General features: G+C 43.8%; 1 protein-coding gene across 2 annotated transcripts; it reads left to right on the top strand.

Moving 5' to 3' along the window:
- Window positions 1-4259: 4259 nt before the first annotated feature.
- On the top strand, window positions 4260-17864 carry ZNF502 (zinc finger protein 502). 2 transcript variants are annotated; one of them, XM_008703906.2, is made up of 3 exons: window positions 4260-4405; window positions 12112-12225; window positions 12758-17864. In XM_008703906.2, the coding sequence occupies exons 2-3, from the start codon at window positions 12171-12173 to the stop codon at window positions 14329-14331; spliced, it is 1629 nt and encodes a 542-aa protein (XP_008702128.1). In that variant the 5' UTR covers window positions 4260-4405; window positions 12112-12170; the 3' UTR covers window positions 14332-17864. The 2 variants fall into 2 exon arrangements, with proteins under 2 accessions (XP_008702128.1, XP_040484876.1); XM_040628942.1 differs by having other exon boundaries at window positions 4289-5077.
- The last annotated feature ends 2408 nt before the right edge of the window (window positions 17865-20272 follow it).

Genomic DNA, 20272 nt, shown 5'->3' with positions numbered 1-20272 from the left:
GGGGTGTGCCCCAGAAAAGGTGTGTGGGAAAGTATTTTTGAGAGAGATTTTTCAAATGGCCTCCAGGACAAGCCAGGTTGACCCTGCTTCAGAGGGAGAGGCTTGGAGCAGGTGACAGCAATTCTTTGAGGGAATTAGGCCTCGGGGTAAAGCCCAGAACTTGATAGTGGAGCAGATCTCTGACATTGAATGTGCCCATTTAACTTTGTGTATGAGGAAACTGAGCCCAGAGAGGTCAGGTGACTTGCCCATCATCACACAGCCTATACATGACCTGGCAACGAGGAGTAAAGTGCTCTTCACACTCCATTGGCCTGTGTTCCTATCTTCCTCCACACCTTTATGTGCTAAAATCAGATTGAGATGAAAACTGGCTAAGCTTTGGTGTACAGCAGTGGTTCTTAAACTTTGTTGCACATTAGAATCATTTGGAGAGCTTAAAATAATATTGATGTCTGGCTACATACGAGATCAATTAAATCACAACTGCTGGGCTGAGTTCCAGGTGACTGGGATACCAGAAGCAATGCAAATAGCTTCGCTTGTCTGTGCCTGGGAGTGGGGAAGTGTGGGAGGGGACAAGTGGCCTGGAGGGTCCAGTATCCTTCTGGCCTGTGGGCCTATGATTCCGGTAGGTGGAAGCAGTGGGGCGGGGGGATTGCTTGGATCTACTGGGATTTAGGACTGTTTTCAAGTGGGGCCTGCGCCTACCAGAGACAGGGAGGAGGGAACTGCCTTCAGGCCTGGGAACGAACTTCTCAGGAGCACTGGAATTCAAGGAGGGCCTGTCCAAGAAAGGTAGATTTATCCATTTGGTAGAAATGGTACAATGTGTTTTAATCTTTGAAACTTTAAAAATAATAAATTTAATTTCTTGAAATTTCTGAAGAGGTTATAATACATATGCATGGTATAACATCTCCCCTCTTTGCCCAGGACACCCTGTCCTTCATAGTTAGCCTCTGTGGTTGGTTTCCTTGGCGCCCTTCCAGAGTGTTGTATGTATATGCAAGCATATATGATATATATACATATATAACATATGTATATTTCTCCTTCGACCCTCTCCCCTTTAAAAGCACAAACAGATAGGGTGTTGCTGAATCCTTCTGAGGCTTCCAGCAACAATCCTTTCTTCCTTAAATGTCAACCTCTCCTCTACCAGATCGTTCCCCCATCCGTGTTTAGAAACATTGTCTAATCTCCTCTACCCTCAGAAGTCCTCCTTAATCTGCACTTCTTCTCAGCCACTGCCTTTGTTCTCATGCCCATCACAGACTCACCGGGTCTATGCTTGCTGTCTCTATTTTTTCCCCTGTCCATCACTCCTTAACCCACTCCACTTGGAGCTAGAGTCAGCATGGTCAGATGACTTCTTGAATCTAGAAAAATGGACATGGATGATTCTGAACCATTGAGTCTGGGTACCCAGGAGAGAGGGGGCATCTACAGGGGAGTTTGAAGTAGCTGGTGGAGGAGGAGAGGGAGGGAAGTGTGGTTTTATACATGATGACCATTCATGTGAAGATGCTACAGAGCCCAGTTGTGAGGGCAGGAGAAATCAGGGTTGAAGATAAGTACTTGGGGGTCAGGGCCTAGAAATAATGGCGGAACTGAAAGGTAGGATCTCCACAGGTACCAATGCTTCTCTGTCCTCCAGGATGTTCTGATTCTAGGTCAATCACAACTCCCACACTCATTCTGTGTGTGACCTTGGGCCTGAAGCCTGGCCTCCATGAGCCCATTTCCTCATCTGGGAAGTGTGAAAGCACCACCCATCTTACAAGGTCTCTGAGGACTCAGTGTCCTACTACTGTCATCATTGCTATTGCCCTTACCTCTCCAGGTGGAGCAGAGCAGAAAACTCAGCACATTTCTTTCCTCCCTTTAGCCTCATCTCCACTCTGTGAGGTCTGGTCCATAGGCAGTATCCCTCTCTTTCCCAGATGAGGAGACAGAGACCCAAAGAGGGGCAGTCTTGCTCAGGGGTCCACAATGGAAAGGCCATTTGGCCCTCCCTGCCAGAAGCCATGCCCCAGGTGCCTTCACCCCACCCCCAGCCCTACCACTGACAAGAGTCCTGTTCATTGAGCTCTTTATGTGTGTCCTGGGCCAAGCTGTGGATGGAGTGGGATGGGGTGTCTTGGCAGCCTGGTTGAGTGGCACCTGCCTACCCCATCCCCACTGGAGCCTTTGGCCCCCAGGCTGGAACTGAGGCCATGTCAAAGGCTTCACCTTCCTGGAGAACCCCTTAGGCCATGCTCTGTCCTACAGAGTGCCTCAATTCACTGTCTGAAGAAGACGTGTGAGAAAGTTTCCAGGTGAGTAGGTCTCTCTCTGCAGAAGAACCAGGGCAGATGAGGGAGAAGTTCTTGAAGAACTGGCACTTCTGGGTATGGGAAGAGAATGAGCTGCGTGGTGGCGAGCTGGAGCCTTATTTGCTCTAGCTTCAGTCCCCCTCAATGTAAATCATCTCTCCTGCATGTCCAGGGAGCCCCAGAAGGGCCTATTCAGGACCCAAAGAGTAACAGTCCCAGGTAGAAGGATTTTAGTTCACCCCAAGGAAGGAGCCAAGTACAAAGTGAGCATCCCACTGCTGGGACATGCAAGTCAAGGTCAGCATACCCCCGGAAGGAAGAGCCTAGGAAGACTGCAGGCAGAAATAGATATTGGATAAGCAACTGTGAATGGTACTGGTGGTTGCATCTTGCTTAGAAAAACAAGACATCTTTATGGCATATTCTTCATGTAATCTCTTTTGAAGGGTGGTTAAATATGATTTACCAGGAGTTTCTATTTCCCAAAGGGAAGTAACATTCATCTATTTAGAGTGTGTGCCTTAGGTAATCTGGGGGATGAAAGATGATCTTCCAGCGGTTTTCTCTCTCATTTATAAGAAATACACATCTGCTTGGAGTAGCTACTTCATCTAACTGTTGGAACATAAACTGTAACCAGCTATCATATCTCTTATGAATCTGGTAATGATGACTTTGAAATTCTTTCTCTTGTACTGTTGGTGTTCCCCAAAAATTTCATGATTTTTAGTGATCTCTTTATGTTTAGGGATGAAACTGTAGATGGATCAGTATCAGTAGTGAGAGTGTAATTCCTCAGCTCAAGAGAGAATTCCGATCCTGGTGGTTTAGTCAGTCATTCATGAGATATCTATTGAGTGCCTACTATATGTCAGCCACTGTTCTAGATGTGGTTAGGCAGTGTGTAAGAGAGAAGGCCCCCACCTTCATAATGCTGATATTCTACTGAAGGAGACAGCAGATGTATAAACAGGTGAGTAGATGGGAATATGCCAACTAGATGGTCCTTTCTTCTGGATGTTCAGAGACTTGTTTTCTGGATGTAATTTATGACATTTACATTTTCCAGTTTCTCAAAAATGAAATATCTGAACTTCACTTTTCTATTTTATTAATGGATTCAACACATTTATTGAATACCTTCTTTGCCAGACACTGCTGAACACTGGGATATGATGGTAAGTAATAGCTCCACATACCTGCGTAGAGCTGTATAGAGATGAACTGGGTCCTTCATAGTTGCCCTTGGGTGGAATAATACGTGTATATCTCTCTAATAATGTTTGAAAGTGGACAAGTGTGTGTATTTAGGAGGCCAGCTAGAGCTGGAATTACTCATAGGGGTGATAGCGGAGTGTAAATACTAGTGAAGGTCAAGTAAAGATTGGCACTGGGTCTTGAAGAACCAGTATGACCTCAATGGCCAGGGTGGCAGACAGTAGGTAGAGGGGAGGGAGAATATTCCAGAAGGGCAAATCCTGGAAAAAAGATCCAGTGTCAAGAACAGACAAGAGATTTCAGGGAACCAATGGGAATTCACTTATGATAGACTGTTAATAATAGCAGAACAAGAGATATTGACGAGTGAGGTCAGTGTGCCAGGGCCTAGAACGGGAATTTGCCCATTATTCTCACTAAATAGTGGATCATTCAAGATTCTTAGGGGCTATTTTTTAGCAGATGGAATACACTAGTGCCTTGCTGAGACAGCCCATTCCGACTCCTACCCAGCACTCTCTGCAACCCTAACGACGCCATTTACAGTTTTCCTGAGGGATGACGTGGTCCCTGTGTTACAGGCAAAGGTAGTCTTTAATGGGACCTCAGGCACAGGGCTGGGTTTGGAGGGAAACCAGACCCTACGGAACGCCTTCCTTGAAGACCCCACCGAGACTCTCCTCCCGCTTCCTAGAGAAGCAGCGGAAGGATGCGCGAAACGAGGGACAAGGAACTGCTGATGACGCACTACCGGCCGCGCCACTGGTTTTCCGGCCTGGGGGTTGGGGGGGGGGTAAACTTGTGCCCCGGGCTTGCGCGCACCTGTGGGACCGTAGTCGCCACCCCGCGGGGAGCCCCCGGACCTCACGGTGAGCGGGCGGGGCCTTAGGGAGGGGAAAGGAGGGGCTCCGGGCGCCTTCGGCTGGGACGGCTGGCGGAAGGCTGCTGTACGAAGCCTGCCTCGGCGCCGTTCTCCCTCGTACTGCTGTCTGCGCGTGCGGCCCAGAACTCCCAGCGGCCTCAGCACAGGGCCCGCGTCTAAGAAGTTGGTGGAATGAATGTACGAATGAGGGATGACTGAGTGATGGATAGGTGGATAGATGATCAAGAGCTAGCACCCGTGTTCGGAAACGAAGTCGCGAGGCTCAGAGTTCTCGGTCTGGATACCAGCTGTTCCCCCGCAATTAATCCTACAGCTCAGAAACTTTTTCAGGGACCGTCGTACTAGGAACCGGCAGTAGGGTAGAGCGCACTAGGTGGCGAGTCTCGAATGTCTGAGTTACAATTGGATACAGAGGCTGTTTCTTGATCTCTGAAGTTGGACTGTCTAGTAGTCCCTGCCTTCCTTTCTTTACAAGGTTCAGTGGACCGCATGTATGTGATAGCACGTGTGGAAAGGTTAAAGTCTTGCAACAAAATTTCACTATGCATCCCTTGCCAAATATTACACAGAACTCAGGGGCAGGGCTATTACAGAATGAGTGACGTTGGAGCCTGCCAGATGGGAAGATGCTTCCAGTCTAGGGATGGAAGATATATAGGTGAGCAGATTTTTGTGATAATTTATACTTAGTGCTCAATAGCACTGTTCGAAGCAGTTGGGCTAATTTATTTAATCCTCACAACAACGTATTATCTGTAGTTTTTAATGAGGATATTGAGGTACGGAGAGAATAGATGACTGTCTAAGGACATATTGCTACTGAGTGACCCAAGGCTGCAGAAGAGAGAGATCCAGTGTGCTGCTGCAGCCGGATGAGTAGGTTACTTTTGGGCAACTGACAAGCCCAAGAAGGGCTTCAGAGAGGAGTACATTTGAGTGTCATCTTATTGAAGGAATTGTGGTTTCAGATTCGTGAGAAATCTCACCCGGCTTGCCCATAATCCTTTAGCTAATTATTGAGATGTAAGGAGGTGGCAGGGAGGAGAAAGCTTACAAGGTAAGGGGAGAGAGCTAGCTCCCTGTTACTTTTAACAGGATTAAGCTATTAAAAGCTTCTTTCCTTTTTCCTTTTGCCCTTCACCATAATACCTATCTCTCCCCCAAACCTGGATTCAGACAGATCCTTTTATCATCTTAAAATCACTGACAATTAGATTATTCTACACTAGGCATTGGTGGAAAAACCTGTACCTTCCTCAATGGGGGAATTTATAGACTAGGGGACAGTATGCTATGGCTCACAGGCCAAATTTGGTCTATCACCTATTTTTGTAAAAAAGAAAAGAAAAAAAGAAGTCTTAGTGAAACACAGCCAAGCTCATTTGTTTACATATTGTCTAGTTGTTTTCAAACTACAAAGGCAAAGTTGAATAGTTGTGACAGAGAGACCATCTATCCCATGAAGCCTAAATTATTTATATTTTAGCCCATTACAGAAAAAGTTTGCAGTTTGACATGAACTGCTCACAGCCGAGATGGTCCACAGGTGGAGGAGAGGGTTGTCACCAACATGTCTTTTCTTCTCCGTAGATTTTAGCATCAAACATATTAATGCCTGACTGCTGTGGAATCCCTGCCATGGGGCAGATATCTTTATAAATGCTTTATATGAATTAACTCTAGTTAAGGATTCACAGAATGTTAAAGCTGAAAGGACTCATGGATATCTTTCTTCCCCGCACGGATATTATCTAATTTGTCACCCTTTTCAGATAAGTAGCCAGTCATGTAGGCCCATTCACATGGGCTGTGACAGAGCAATTCCCTGATTCCCATTTCAGTCCACTTTAATCTTACTCGAATGAGGGGCCAATACCATATTCATTGGATCTAGCTTTTTGTTTTTGTTTTTGTTATTGTTGTTATTTTTGTTTCTGGTGAGCAAGGACTGTCATTTTTTACATGACTATTTCTCTAACTATAAAAGTAATACATGTTTATTGTAGTAGGGAAAGTGAAATATACAGATGAGTATAAAGGATAAAGGAAAGTAACCCATTAAATGACCTAGGGACCAATGTGTTATCATTTTGGTGGATTTCTGCTGTTCTTTGTGTGTGTTTTGTATATATCTGTGTATTAATAATAGTTCCTGTTTATTGAATGTTTACTTAGTGCTGGTATATGTATGCGTATTTTTTATTTTAGTGTTTTGAATTCTGTTTTAACGTACTCAATTTTCTCGTGGATATTCTTTGAAAACAAAGGGTAAGGAACTCTAAATCCTGAGTAGGAAAAGGTGTAATTCATTCATAAAAAGGACATTTAAAGAAGCAAATCCTCCCATAAAACTACCTCTTATATTAAGGATGTGAAGGACCCTAGTATGTACACTCATCCCGTTGCCTCATGCTGCAAGGGTGAGGGTTAGTTGTGCAGCTCACCAAAATGATCTTTTTAAGGCCTGTTCTTCTAGAGTATAGCTCTCATATTAACAACCATTACATCTACACATCAAGACAGATTGTTCCAGTTAGTCAGTGAGGTCCAGGTTTTTGAGAGCTGTTAATATGTACATGAGCCATTACTGTAGCAGAGTTGAAAGGTATGCCTTTGGGAATTTTAGATTATTAGGTTCATTCGTGAGCTAAGGCAGGAGCCCTGAGAATTATGTGCTTCATTTCTCTGCAGATTCATTGACTATAAGGTTCTCCAGTGACCATACACAAAAGTTTGTGAAGTTGCCAGATTCCTCTCCTCTGCCCCAGCCTCACCCCATCCCAGAGTAGGAATCATTGAGAGTCAGTCTTCCTCTGTAATCACTGAGAACCAGGCATTGTGATAGCATTGGGAGTTTTTTGAACAAGACAGAGAAGCCCCTTGACATCATGATACCTAGGAGACCAGCAGAGTGAATCTTAATCAGAATTTACATCAAAATCAAGCAGGCATTTAAATAATTTTGCCAAAATCAAATTTATGTAATTTTCATTTGTCCCTTTTTTAAAAGTTGTGATGAAAAGAGAGAAGATGTTCCAGGAATGGGAGAAAATATTTGCAAATGATGTATCTGATACAGGGTTAATATCCAATAAAGAACTTATAAAACTAGGGGCGCCCGGGTGGCTCACTTGTTAAGCGTCTGCCTTTTGCTCAGGGCGTGATCCCGGCATTCTGGGATCGAGCCCCGCATCGGGCTCCTCCACTGGGAGCCTGCTTCTTCCTCTCCCACTCACCCTGCCTGTGTTCCCTCTCTCGCTGGCTGTCTCTCTCTCTGTCAAATAAATAAATAAAATCTTTAAAAAAAGCTTTTAATTTTAATTCCAATATTGTTAACATACAGTGTTATGTTACAGTAACATACAGTTTCAGGTGTACGATGTAGTGATTCAACAATTCTATACATGACTCAGTGCTCATCACAAGTGAACACTTTAATTCCCATCACCTATTTCACCCATCTGCCTTCCCCCACTCCGTCTGGTAACCATCAGTTTGTTCTCTGTAGTTAAGAATCTTTTTCTTGCTTTATCTCTCTTTTTTTGCTTGTTTGTTTTGTTTCTTAAATCCCACATATGACTGAAATCATATGGTGTTTGTCTTTCTCTGATTTATTTGACTTAACATTATACTTCTAGCTCCATCCATGTTTTTGCAAATGGCAAGATTTCATTCTTTTTTTTTTTTTAAGATTTTATTTATTTATTTGACAGAGAGAGAGAGAGACAGCCAGCAAGAGAGGGAACACAAGCAGGGGAAGTGGGAGAGGAAGAAGCAGGCTCCCAGCAGAGCAGGGAGCCTGATGCGGGGCTCGATCCCAGGACTCTGGGATCACGCCCTGAGCCAAAGGCAGACGCTTAACGACTTAGCCACCCAGGTGCCCCAAGATTTCATTCTTTTTTATGGCTGAATAATATTTCATTGTGTATATATAATTTCCACCAAGAGAAAGTACCATAATTTGCTAAGCCTCGGTGTCCAATGGTAGAAAGATTGTGTTTTCCAGCAACATTGCGGGGTATTTTTTTTTTTTTTACAGGTAACGAAAAAGTTCAGCTTTTTTCTTCTTTAGGAAGTTATTTTATATATTTATTTTTTTAAAGTAGGCTCCCCACCCAGCATGGAGCCCAATCTGGGGCTTGTACACAGGACCCTGAGATCAAGATCTGAGCTGAGATCAAAAGTCAGACGTTTAACCAACTGAGCCACCCAGGTGCCCTGGGAAATTACTTCTTTAGGAGAAAGTACTAATAGTAGAATTACTAGATCAAAGCATATAGGCATTTTATAGGCATCCTGATGACTTTGAGAATCTTCTGAGATACATTGTAGGTGTTGTATATACTTAGTATTCTTTTCTGAGTCCCTATATTCACAAAATGATGATCCCAGTATTCCAACTGCAACTCAGCCTACAACTTTAAGACCTGATGTATATTGCCAAATTATCTCTAGAAGGATGGTGCTAGTTTACATTCCCACTGCTTGTGTATGAGAGGCTCTCTTTCCCCATACCTTTGCCAGTCTTGACTTTTAACACTTAAAAGAAAATTTCCAATTTGATATAAAAATAGATTCTTTATTCTTTTGATTTCCATTTCTTTGATTACCACCAAGATGGAACTTTGTTTTGATATGTTTATTGGCCTTTTGTAATTTTTGCTCTGTATGTTGTATTTCTCATGTTTTTATGAGTTCATCTTTTTTCCTTATTTTTTAATAAAAAGTCTTTTATCCATTAGGTCCATCTACTTCTTGATGTATAAATAATAACTTTCCTAGATTGTTTGTCATTTAATTTTATTTGCATTTTAGATAGAGGGATTGTTGCTTTTCTGTGACCAGATTTATCCAGTTTTGTCCTTTGTGGTTTGTGTTTTTTTGCATATTGCTTTGAAAAGCCTATCCTAATCCTGAAGTCAATCATTTCTTAATATTTTATTTTGTGGTTTCATTTTTATATTTAACCCTTTAACCAGTTTAGATTTATTTTGGTGTATGGTGTGAAATAGGAATCTCACTAAGTGTTTTTTCCAGGTCGTTAAGCAATAGTTCCAACATAATTTATAAATAATTAATTTTTTATGACTAGAAGTGCCAACTTTATCACATATTAAATTCTTTATTTCTCTCAGGGGATTAGTAATCTCTAAAATCAAAAGCCGGAGTTAAACTTCCTTTCAATACATAAAGTTGTTGTTGAGATTTTCCTGGCCACACTCCTTTGATGTTTTTATCTGTTATTCCCAGGATGTTAATTACTCTTTTTGTGATGCCTCTTTCCTCTATTCCAGATATGTATGCCTACGTTCTGTTTGGATATTTGTTGTTGTTGTTGTTGTTTTAAAAGATTTTTTATTTAGTTATTTGACAGGGAGAGAGAGAGAGCACAAACAGGCAGAGTAGCAGGGAGAGGGAGAGGGAGAGGGAGAAGCAGGCTCCCTGCTGAGTAAGGAGCCCAATGCGGGGCTTGATCCCAGGACCCTGGGATCATGACCCGAGCCGAAGGCAGTCGCTCAGCCAGCTAAGCTACCCAAGCACCTCCTGTTTTATATTTGAAAACTAAATGTATTTTCTTTCTCCCCAAACCAGCGTTGCCATTCTCCTTAAAGGTTGCTATCATCACTCAAGCCCCAATCTGGCAAATTATCTTGACTTCTCCCTCTCCCTCACACCTCTTCCCAGTATTCATCCAATCCTGTGGATTCTGTTGGTCCAGTCTCCTTACTGGACTGCTGAAACAACCTTTGGGTTCTTCCAAGCTTCACCTCGCCTCCCCGCCTTCCACCGTTCATACACAGATTCCCTCTTTGCTATGGGCAGAAGGATGTGTGTGTGTGTGTGTGTGTGTGTGTGTGTGTTTAACAGCAGATACACTCATGTCACTTTCCCCCCCAAACCTTTACATTTTCCTTTTGTGCCTTTCTACTCACTTGAAGGTAAATTCCTTAAAATGGTTCTCAGGGTTGTATTTGATCTGGCTTTTGCTTGCCTCAGGCTTTATATCTTATTTTTGGTGCTTAATACTTTGTCTTACTGGATCTCTTTCATTTTTCCAAAGTACTGAGCTTGTTTCCTTTTGTATATTGTTTCATATCTTTGGTATATTCTTTTCTGTCTTCACCTGTTTCTTTTTTTTTTTTTTTTTAAAGATTTTATTTATTTATTTGACAGAGAGAGAGACAGCCAGTGAGAGAGGGAACACAAGCAGGGGGAGTGGGAGAGGAAGAAGCAGGCTCCCAGGGGAGGAGCCTGATGTAGGGCTCGATCCCAGGACCCTGGGATCATGACCTGAGCCGAAGGCAGACCCCTAACAACTGAACCACCCAGGTGCCCAGAGAGAGAAAATCTTAAGCGGTCTCCACGCTGGGCATGATGTGGGGCTTGGTCTCACAACCCTGGGATCATGACCTGAGTTGAAATCAAGTCGGATGCTTAACCGACTGAGCCATCCAGGAGCCTCCCAGATAGGATCCTCCTAAACCTTTAAAACTCAACACAGAGGCACAGACTTTGATGAGAAGCCCATAGTACCGCCTTATTACGCGCTTCAGCAGACTCCTGCCTTTCTTATATGCCTTCTGAGCTCTTGATTATGGTAAAATCATCTTTCTGTCTTCCTTTTTCCTTGAAATAATGCTGCTGGTTCTACTTCTCACTCTGGGGTTATATGGAGAGACATTTTTGCATGAACAGTTGTGATTTAACATTCCAGACACCAGAAACTCTTGTAAGTCAAAAATTATTTCACAAGATAAGTGTTTTTTGTTTTGTTTTATTTTTTAAGTAGGTTCCACACCCAGCGTGGTGCCTAGTGCAGGGCTTGAACTCATGATCCTAAGATCAAGACCTGAGCTCAAAAGTCGGACATTTAACCAACTGAGCCACCCAGGCGCCCCTTTTTTCCTTTTTAAAACTGCAGCCTACACTCTTAATGTTGAGCTGTGCCTGAAGAAAAATTTTTTAGTTGATCTGACACCTAGAAGAAAGGGCAATCAGTGTGTCTCTAAGTTGTACAAATAGAGTTCCCTAACTACTGTCCCGTTCCTTGGCATATGGTAGAGATGGGTGGATCAAACTTAATGCATTATCCTTGTTATGAGGCCATTTCCCTAAGCAACTTTTTTTTTTTTTAAAGATTTTATTTATTTATTTGGGAGAGAGAGTGCGTGCATGCAAAAGGGAGGAGCAGAGGCAGAGGGAGAAGCAGACTCCCTGCTGAGCGTGGAGCCCGATGTGGGGCTTGATCCTAGGACTCCAAGATCATGGCCTGAGCTGAAACCAAGAGTCAGATGCTTAACCAACTGAGCCATCCAAGCGCCCCTCCCTATGTAACTTTTGATTATGTTAATTGACCTTTCATATAGATTGTTGTATAAAGACATGAATACTTCTATATACTTCATTGGTATCTTTACCATTATAAATAACATTTCTGATTTATCCATCCAGAGCTTGAGTGTTTGCTAGTATATCAGTCTGGCTATTACTTTTTACACAGCTGACAAATGGAATTTGTGAAGCTAGAAGGCTGGAAGCCAACCATGATTTTTACTGATGCGGTCACATTGCTATCCGAACAGATTTTGTGTGAATTATTAGATAGTATCCTTAGGCAACAGATCTTTCTCATTTTCCTGTTTACCGGGACAATGATATCCCCTTCCCCACCTTTTTTTCCCCTATGAGCAGGGCTCCCAGTTTTCCAACTCTGAAGTGTTTTCCAATCAAAACAAAGAGAAGATTTGCAGATGTTGACTATGCAAGGAGCTGAAGAGAGAGAGCTTGGAAGAGAGGTTTGTCCAGGTGAGTGAGCAAGGGAAAACCAGTGGGAGAAACAGTGGGGCTTTGGAAATTTTATAAGAGAAAGTGATTGAAGTTCAGGAAATAAAATTACCCTCTCTTTTAGGGATGTTGGGGGCAGATGTGGGTGAGCATCTCCTGGGGCCAGCTTTTCCCCAGTATTCATTTTGTCTCATTTCCAGCATTTGCTTTTACATTCTCGCACTGTCCACTCTGAATACAAACCATCCATGTTTCTTCTCCTGACCTAATCTTAGCTTGCTATTCTTTGTTATTTTCCCTTTATTTCTGTTGTCTTTGGTTCTCTGGCTTCCTAAGTGTTTGTAGGTGCCAATTCCATGGGGTTCCTTATTAATGGTGAACCTTACCCTGATACAGATCTCTTCCACCACCTGTAATTGAATTACTTGCTCCACTTCCTTTTATTGGCCCTTGTTTATATGCCATCGAGATATGTCAGAATTAGGCCCCTGTAACCTCGGGGGCTTTAACTCTGTCCTGCACAAGAGATACTCATTCTGATGTTTTCTTTCAGATTTAGTGGACAAGTCTGTTCCAGAGCAGGATGTCTCTGAAACTGATTCACCAGGGATAGTAGCAAATACGTCACCAGAGGATGCAAACCAGGATTCTGTATTTGAAAAAAAAAATGCATGTGAGAGCATGAAGGAAAACCCTGCTGGAGAGGTTCGTGGACCATGCCTTTTTCAAGAAGGAGGTTTTGGGGAAATAACTTTTATCCACAAGGAAGCTTCTCCTGAAACAATTAGCCAAGAATATAATTTTGAGAGAAGCTTGCTCTTGACCTCCAGCTTTGTTACACATCTCAGGGTCTCTACAGAAGAGAGCCTGCATCAGTGGGAGACAAGCAGCATACACACTAATGAGATTTCAGACCAAAGTAAATGCCCAACTCTCTCTACACAGAAAAAGTCTTGGGAATGTAGTGAATGTGGAAAATCTTTTACTCAGAGCTCATCCCTTACCCAACATCAGAGGACTCATACTGGAGAGAGACCCTATGCATGTGAGGAATGTGGGAAAGCCTTTAGTCGCAGTTCCTTCCTTGTTCAGCATCAAAGAATTCACACTGGAGTAAAACCATATGGATGTGAGCGGTGTGGGAAAACATTTCGCTGTCGATCGTTTCTTACTCAGCATCAGAGAATCCATACTGGAGAGAAACCTTATAAATGTAATGAATGTGGGAATTCCTTCCGCAATCATTCACATCTCACCGAACATCAGAGAATTCACACTGGAGAGAAACCTTACAAATGTAATAGGTGTGGGAAGGCATTCAATCAGAACACACACCTCATTCATCATCAGAGGATTCACACTGGTGAGAAACCTTATTTATGCAGTGAATGTGGCTCTTCTTTTCGCAAACACTCAAATCTCACACAACATCAGAGAATTCACACTGGGGAAAAACCCCATAAATGTGATGAATGTGGGAAAACTTTCCAAACAAAGGCAAACCTTTCTCAGCATCAGAGAATTCATACTGGAGAGAAACCCTATAAATGTAAGGAGTGTGGTAAAGCCTTTTGTCAGAGCCCATCCCTTATTAAACACCAGAGAATTCATACTGGAGAAAAGCCTTACAAATGTAAGGAATGTGGCAAAGCTTTTACTCAGAGTACCCCACTCACTAAGCATCAGAGAATTCATACAGGGGAGAGACCCTACAAGTGTACTGAATGTGGTAAAGCCTTCATTCAGAGCATTTGCCTCATTCGGCATCAGAGAAGTCACACTGGAGAAAAACCCTATAAATGCAATGAATGTGGGAAGGGCTTTAATCAGAATACCTGCCTCACTCAGCATATGAGAATTCATACTGGAGAGAAGCCCTATAAATGTAAAGAATGTGGGAAAGCCTTTGCTCATAGCTCATCTCTTACTGAACATCACAGAACTCACACTGGTGAGAAGCTCTATAAGTGTAGCGAATGTGAGAAAACTTTCCGCAAGTATGCACACCTTAGCGAACATTACAGAATTCACACTGGTGAGAAGCCTTATGAATGCATTGAATGTGGAAAATTCTTCAGACATAGTTCAGTCCTTTTCAGACATCAGAAACTTCACAGTGGTGAATAACCCTGGCATTCAGGTTATGACAGCTTCTCTAGAAAGAGTGACTAGGCATCTGGCTGGGGGCAGCGGGGCAGGTAGAGTTCCTGGAGGGAAGGATGAAGGAGCACCGACTATTACACTCAGAAGAGTATTTCCACTTGTGGAGGCGGGAGCTTGGAGAACGCGGAGCCTACTCCAGCTGGGCATCTGGGAATACAGGGTAGAAAGGAAGTTCTTGCTTTTTCAGATAAACCCTTGCTGCCTGCCACTCCTCCTTCCCCTTGTGACTCTCATGCCCGAGGTGCCATTTGTCAAGTTAGTTTTGTGATTCCCTTCCTGCACTCCTGCTCCACCTTCTCCGCTTGTGACCTGTGTTCTCTGGCCAGTAGGCTGAGGTGCTTTTCCAAACATTCCGTGTGAAAGTGGCAGCAGTTCTGAGGTAGTGCTAAGTAGCCTCCCGATATCTGAGGCTGCTGTGAACGTGTCATCTGGTAGAAGTGGTCTCATGAAGGGGAGATGGAAATAAGGGAAAACGAAGAATCCTTATTCATTTGTTCAACAAATAAGGGGATATGTGGCAGAAACTGGGCTGATGTCTACAGATAGCTCGTGAAGAAGGCTTTTATCAGGGTAAGGGAGATCTTTCCTGATCCTTTCAAGCTGGAAGGCATTTTGGGGCTAAAAAGGAAGTGGGAGGTCAAGAGAAACTTATCTTGAATGATGCCAGTTTGTGGGAAGGGAATCAGATCTGCTCAGAAGGTCAGGAAGAGGAAGGGCCAACCTTTGTCCCAGAGGAACACTGACTCACCCAGGAGGAAAATGGTTTGTGCTTAACTGCTGGTGCTGAGGCCCAGAGCAGGAAGACTGTGTTTGACTGAGCAGGTCACCTACATATCCCAGCCCTGGACTAAGGTGTACACCCTTCTCTTATAATTCTGCCTGGGCCACTGGTTTGTAGGGTGCAGGGGAGAGAGACCCACCAGGATTAACTGTGTCCAAACAACTGTTAATTGACATTTAGGAAGGAGAAACCGTTAGTGAAGAGAGAGTTCAGCCTTTTAGGTTGGCCGGAGTTGGGGCTGCTGGACCAGTCCTTAGGAGAGCATTGGTCATTGTAGCAGGGAGGGCTAGGTTTCATGTAATTATGCCATTGGTGGCTATAAACAGATCTGTTAGATTTCAGATATTTTTATTTTTATTGGGACTGTCTTATTCTTGGATATTAACCTTCCCTGCAGGTTAGGAGTATCTAGGAAACGCTTTCATGGAATAAATTCAGAAAGTGTTTTAGAGAGAACTACCTCTTTTTCAAGTCCCTGAGTATTGAGATAGTAGTATGCCACTGTGATGGTATTTTATTTTAAGAGAAAGGGCATGGATTTTTCCTTTATTTCCTTACTCCCTTTCATGTTCTTTACTGCTACCCAGAGCTTGAGCTCTGAGAAATTTGGTGAGCTTGAGCTCTGAGAAATTTGGTGGGGATTGCCTTTGCCTGCTATTTGGAATAATTTCTGTGCCCTGAACCTTGCATAGTTTTTAAAATAATGACTGTTAAAAAACAAAGTCAGTTGGTTCTGGAATGGTTGGTTACTTAGAGCACAGGATTAATTTTTTTCCAGAACAGCTATCTTGTAAGCATTGGTTTGAGCTATTAATCACCATTGATAGGAATGTGGCAGAAACATCACTCTTCTTCCTCGGCAGCTGTGAAGATGATATTCTCAAAACCTGCCACGGGGCAATTCATAATTGAGTAAATTAATACCTTATGGACAAAAATAACCCTGTTAAAACTTGATGTTCATGAGAAAATTATAGTACTCAAAGGACATATTGATGTATTTGTACTTTCTAAGTAAAAATAACTATAGAATTCATTGCTGGCACACAGTAAATGTTCAATAAACATTTGTTGAATTAATACATTTTAGTCAACCTGTGCCCACCAGAAACTTAAGCAACTTCCTGATATGTAGGTATTTAGAGTAATATTTATACACCACTGTCTTTAGAGTTCTTGAGTTGAGATTAGAATTAGGAGAGTTTTCTTAAGGAAGAAATGGGAACTCCGAGGGTGAAAGAGATCTTGAAGTTCTTGTTAGAAAGATTTTCCAAAAACGTTTTAATCCTCAGGCTAAGAGTCTGATACCGTTTTCCCTTCCTGGGAAAGCAGGAAGGAAAGGAACTTGTCATCTTGCTACTCTCCTCATCCCATAGTCTCACACTTGAAATATTTCCTCCCAGTTTTCTCTCAGTTACTGGCCAGACACACGTGCCCAGTCACGCCAGCCCCAAATCTTGGAATTGATTTCGGTCAGTCTTTTACTCAGTCGCCATATCCAGGCAACCACTGTATCCTGCTTACATCTCCTAAATCTGGAAGCCATCTCCGCTGCTGTTGCTTTAGTCGACCCTCCCATTTATTTCCTAGACCACTTTCCTATTTTCCTAATCAGTCTTCCAGTTGCTTGCCCCATGAGGCCGTCTTACACGTTGCTTCTGGATGGGTTTTGCAAGACACAACTGGCAGCTCTATTATCTCAGCATATCTGAGCCCCTTAGAAGGCATCCAAAGCTCCTCCACAAAAAAATAAATAAACAAACAAACAAACAAACAAATAAATAATACAGCTACTCCACTGGCCCATGCCTACATCATCACTCTCAGCTGCCTTCCCTACATTGCACACTGTTCCATAGTGCACATTCCCGTGATTCCATATCATGGCTGGACTCAACTTTGGCACCTTTTGCACAGACTGTACCTATTGCCTCAATTGCCTGCCTGCTTCCTGCTTGCCTGGAAAGCTCCCATGTGTCACTTATGAATGTGCTCATGCAACATCTCCTTTGAAGCTATCTCTGACCTCATATGTTTTTTATTTCTGTATTTTGTATCTTCATTTTGTTTACGTTACATTGTAATGGCCGGTTTCCAAATCTTTCTCCGCACTGAACTATCAGCTCTGTCAAAGCAGGGGCCCTGTGATATTTGTTCATCTTTGTATCCACAGTCTCTGGCTCTTGTCATGTGCTCAGTCAGTATTATTGAGCTCAACTAAAATATTGAGTCAGACATTTCTCCAGGCCTACCTGCAGGTTGTGACTTAGGTCCACCGTTGCCAGCAGAAAGGAGGTGTGGAAAGTATATGAGTGTGTCCATGAAGTGTTTGCAGGTGCAAGCATTCTGAACCTTTCCTTAAGATACAGATTGTGTGGTGGTATTGAGCACAGGGTCCCTTAGGAAAAGTAATATTTTGTAGCAAAAAAGACCTGCCCTGTTTTGTTATAAATTAGCCATTTAAATATTCCACCGCAGTTTAACAAAGTACTTTCAGATACGTTGATGTCAGGGTCCACAGGAAGAGGCAAATGCTTGCAGCTGTAGAGGCACAAGCAGATCAGCTGGAATGTTCCTGAAATAAGAAGAGGGAGCTGAAGAGTGATGCTGGTCCGGCAGGAGAGCTACTGAGTTCCGCAATCCCAATGTAGAAGCACTTCCTGAGCTCATGGCTCTCTTGGGCTCCAGATGATAAAGAACTGGAATGTGTTGCCTATTCTCAGTGTGCTGAAATTTAATTTGTGATTTCAGAAGGACATGGGATGAGGCCACATCAGATCCTCAGAACAACAGTAGAGAAAACAGGTGGTTGGACTTGCCCAAGGTCACACAGCTAGTAAGTGTCATGTGAAATTTGAACTCCCATGTCCTTTCTCGCTTTTCCTTTGTATTTCTCTTTATTGGTCATACCTCTGTTCCGTGATGCCTCTTTACTTGTGTTTAGTATAGTGTTGACCACATAGGACTCCAGTCTTGCCCTGGTTGTGAGGATGGGAGGAGCTCATTTTAAGATTTTATTTTTAAGTAATCTCTACACTCAACATGGGGCTTGAACTCACAACCCCAAAATCAAGAGTCACATGCTCTACCAACTGAGCCAGCCAGGCGCCCTGGGAGCTCATTTTAGATCAAAAAGATTTTTGCCCTCAGATCTTGCAATGTGTGAGTGTGAGAAATATATTGGTTTTGCATTTTGATTTCACCTTTCTGCCTACATAATGCAGAAGTCTAGCTTTGACCCTGGGTGGCTTCAGTTTCACTCCTCTTTAGCTACTTGCCACTGCAGGGCTAAGGTCACCTTAGTTTTGTGGGATGTTTTTGGTGTCCACTCTTCCCCCACCCATTTTCCACCTCACTGAGAGAAGCTCCGCCCAAATTGTGTTAAGCCCCAGATTCATGTTTCTAGTAAATTGCTCTGCCTAGGGTACCCCACTCTAGAGTTCATTCCTATACAGCAGAGCCTGCTGATTTAGATTCTTTGAAGCTTAAAAGTTAGGGGGAAAATGATTAGGCCTAGGCTCTCTGGCCTGTGGGATGTTAGGGCTTGGGGAGTGGGAAAAACTTGCTGAGTTCAAAGAAGTGCTGAGAACGTGACTCTTGGTAAAAAGCAAGGTGAGCTCAACATTATTGTTCCCTGGCACGTCACCTGACAGTTCTACAAAGGGTCGTCTTTTAGCTGAACAGGGTTAATGATGGCCTTAGCCTGGGGCATTTCCACTCCTAATTTCAGCCTCCTAAAGGGACTTCATTTTGGTAAACCAGCCAGTCTGGAAGTTGAGCAGATTATTTCTCTGCTGCATCTCATTCATTTTTTCAAGTGTTTACTGAGGGCCTCTCATGGATTGTACACTAGGGATATGGTAAGCAAACAACCCTATTTCCCACAGCTTGCATATCAGTAAGAATGCCTGGAAGTGGATCAGATGCCCTGCTATCCACGCCTTCGTCCCGGGAATACACGGTTCAGAGGAGCCTGTATGTGCAAGCATTCCCTGAGCGAGTCTCAGCAAGATCTGAAGTTTTGCCCCAGTGGGGATGAAGGCCTTGAGGGCTGGCAAGGTCTCTTGAAGCCAATGCGGAACAAAGAGGACTGGAGCTGGAATTTTTGGAGCATGATAGGACAAACATTTGCTGAACTTTTTTTAAGTGTCGGAAGGTCTTAGTAATTACACATATTAATCTCATTTAATCTTCATGATAAACTTCTGAAATTCGGTACCATTATTTCTGTTCTATAAGTCAGGAAACAGGTACAGAGAAGTAAATAACTTGCCCACGTTTACACGCTGATAATCTGGGACTTAAGCTGAAAGCAGAGCTCTTACGTTCTTAGGGCCAGTTGTTGAACAAAGAACCCAAAGCAGAGGGTGTTTGGGGTTCCTGCGAAGAGGCCAGTTTTCTGGTAGGTGAGAATAAATGTATGGAAGGTTGAAGCCAGCTCTGTGAAACCCTTGGGAAGACCTCCAAAAGGCAGTGCCGTGGAAGAGTTTTTAGGAAGACAGATGTGGCCACGTTGCGGAATGAACAGTAAGAGCGCCTTGTGGTCGGCCACCAGGCTCCAGTTCGGTTTCCGTACCCTGGGAAGGAGCGCGGTGAGGTGGGTTTGCGGGCTGTATCTGCAGCGGCGGGTCCGGCGTAGGGCTGAACCCCCAGCTCTGGGCCGGGGAGGAAGCACCGAGATGAAGCCGCTCCCGCCTTCCTAGAGAGGAGACCACAGTGTTCTGACTGCGGCGCGGGCTGCTGACGTCAGCCGGCGCGGCGGGGACTGGCTCCGAGCTGCGCGAGGGCGCCCCGACGCCCGGGTGCCGCCAGATGTAGCGGGAGGCCGTCGGGAAGCACTCTGCGTGTCGAGTCGCCGTGCTGGTCTGTGACGGTCTCGTCGCGGCGCCTCCCTCGGAACTGGGGCCGGCCCGCCGCAGTGCCTCTTCCCGGCGCGCGGGAACCTTTGGAGCTAGGGGTCGGAGCCACCTGGCCTTGAAGAGGGAAGGGAGAAGCTTGTTCGAGAGCTCCGTTCTGGGAGTCGGGAGACCTGGGTTCCATTTGTATGTACTTAAGGGAGGAAGCGAACTTCTGATTTCCAGTTCTCTGATTTCCAAAAGCCAATGCTATTCCTCGCTTTGCCCC

Source organism: Ursus maritimus, unplaced genomic scaffold (assembly GCF_017311325.1).
Source record: "Ursus maritimus isolate PB19 unplaced genomic scaffold, ASM1731132v1 scaffold_14, whole genome shotgun sequence".
Taxonomy (NCBI): domain Eukaryota; kingdom Metazoa; phylum Chordata; class Mammalia; order Carnivora; family Ursidae; genus Ursus; species Ursus maritimus.
Note: the sequence above shows the minus strand (reverse complement) of the source record. Positions and strands in the feature narration are given on the sequence as shown.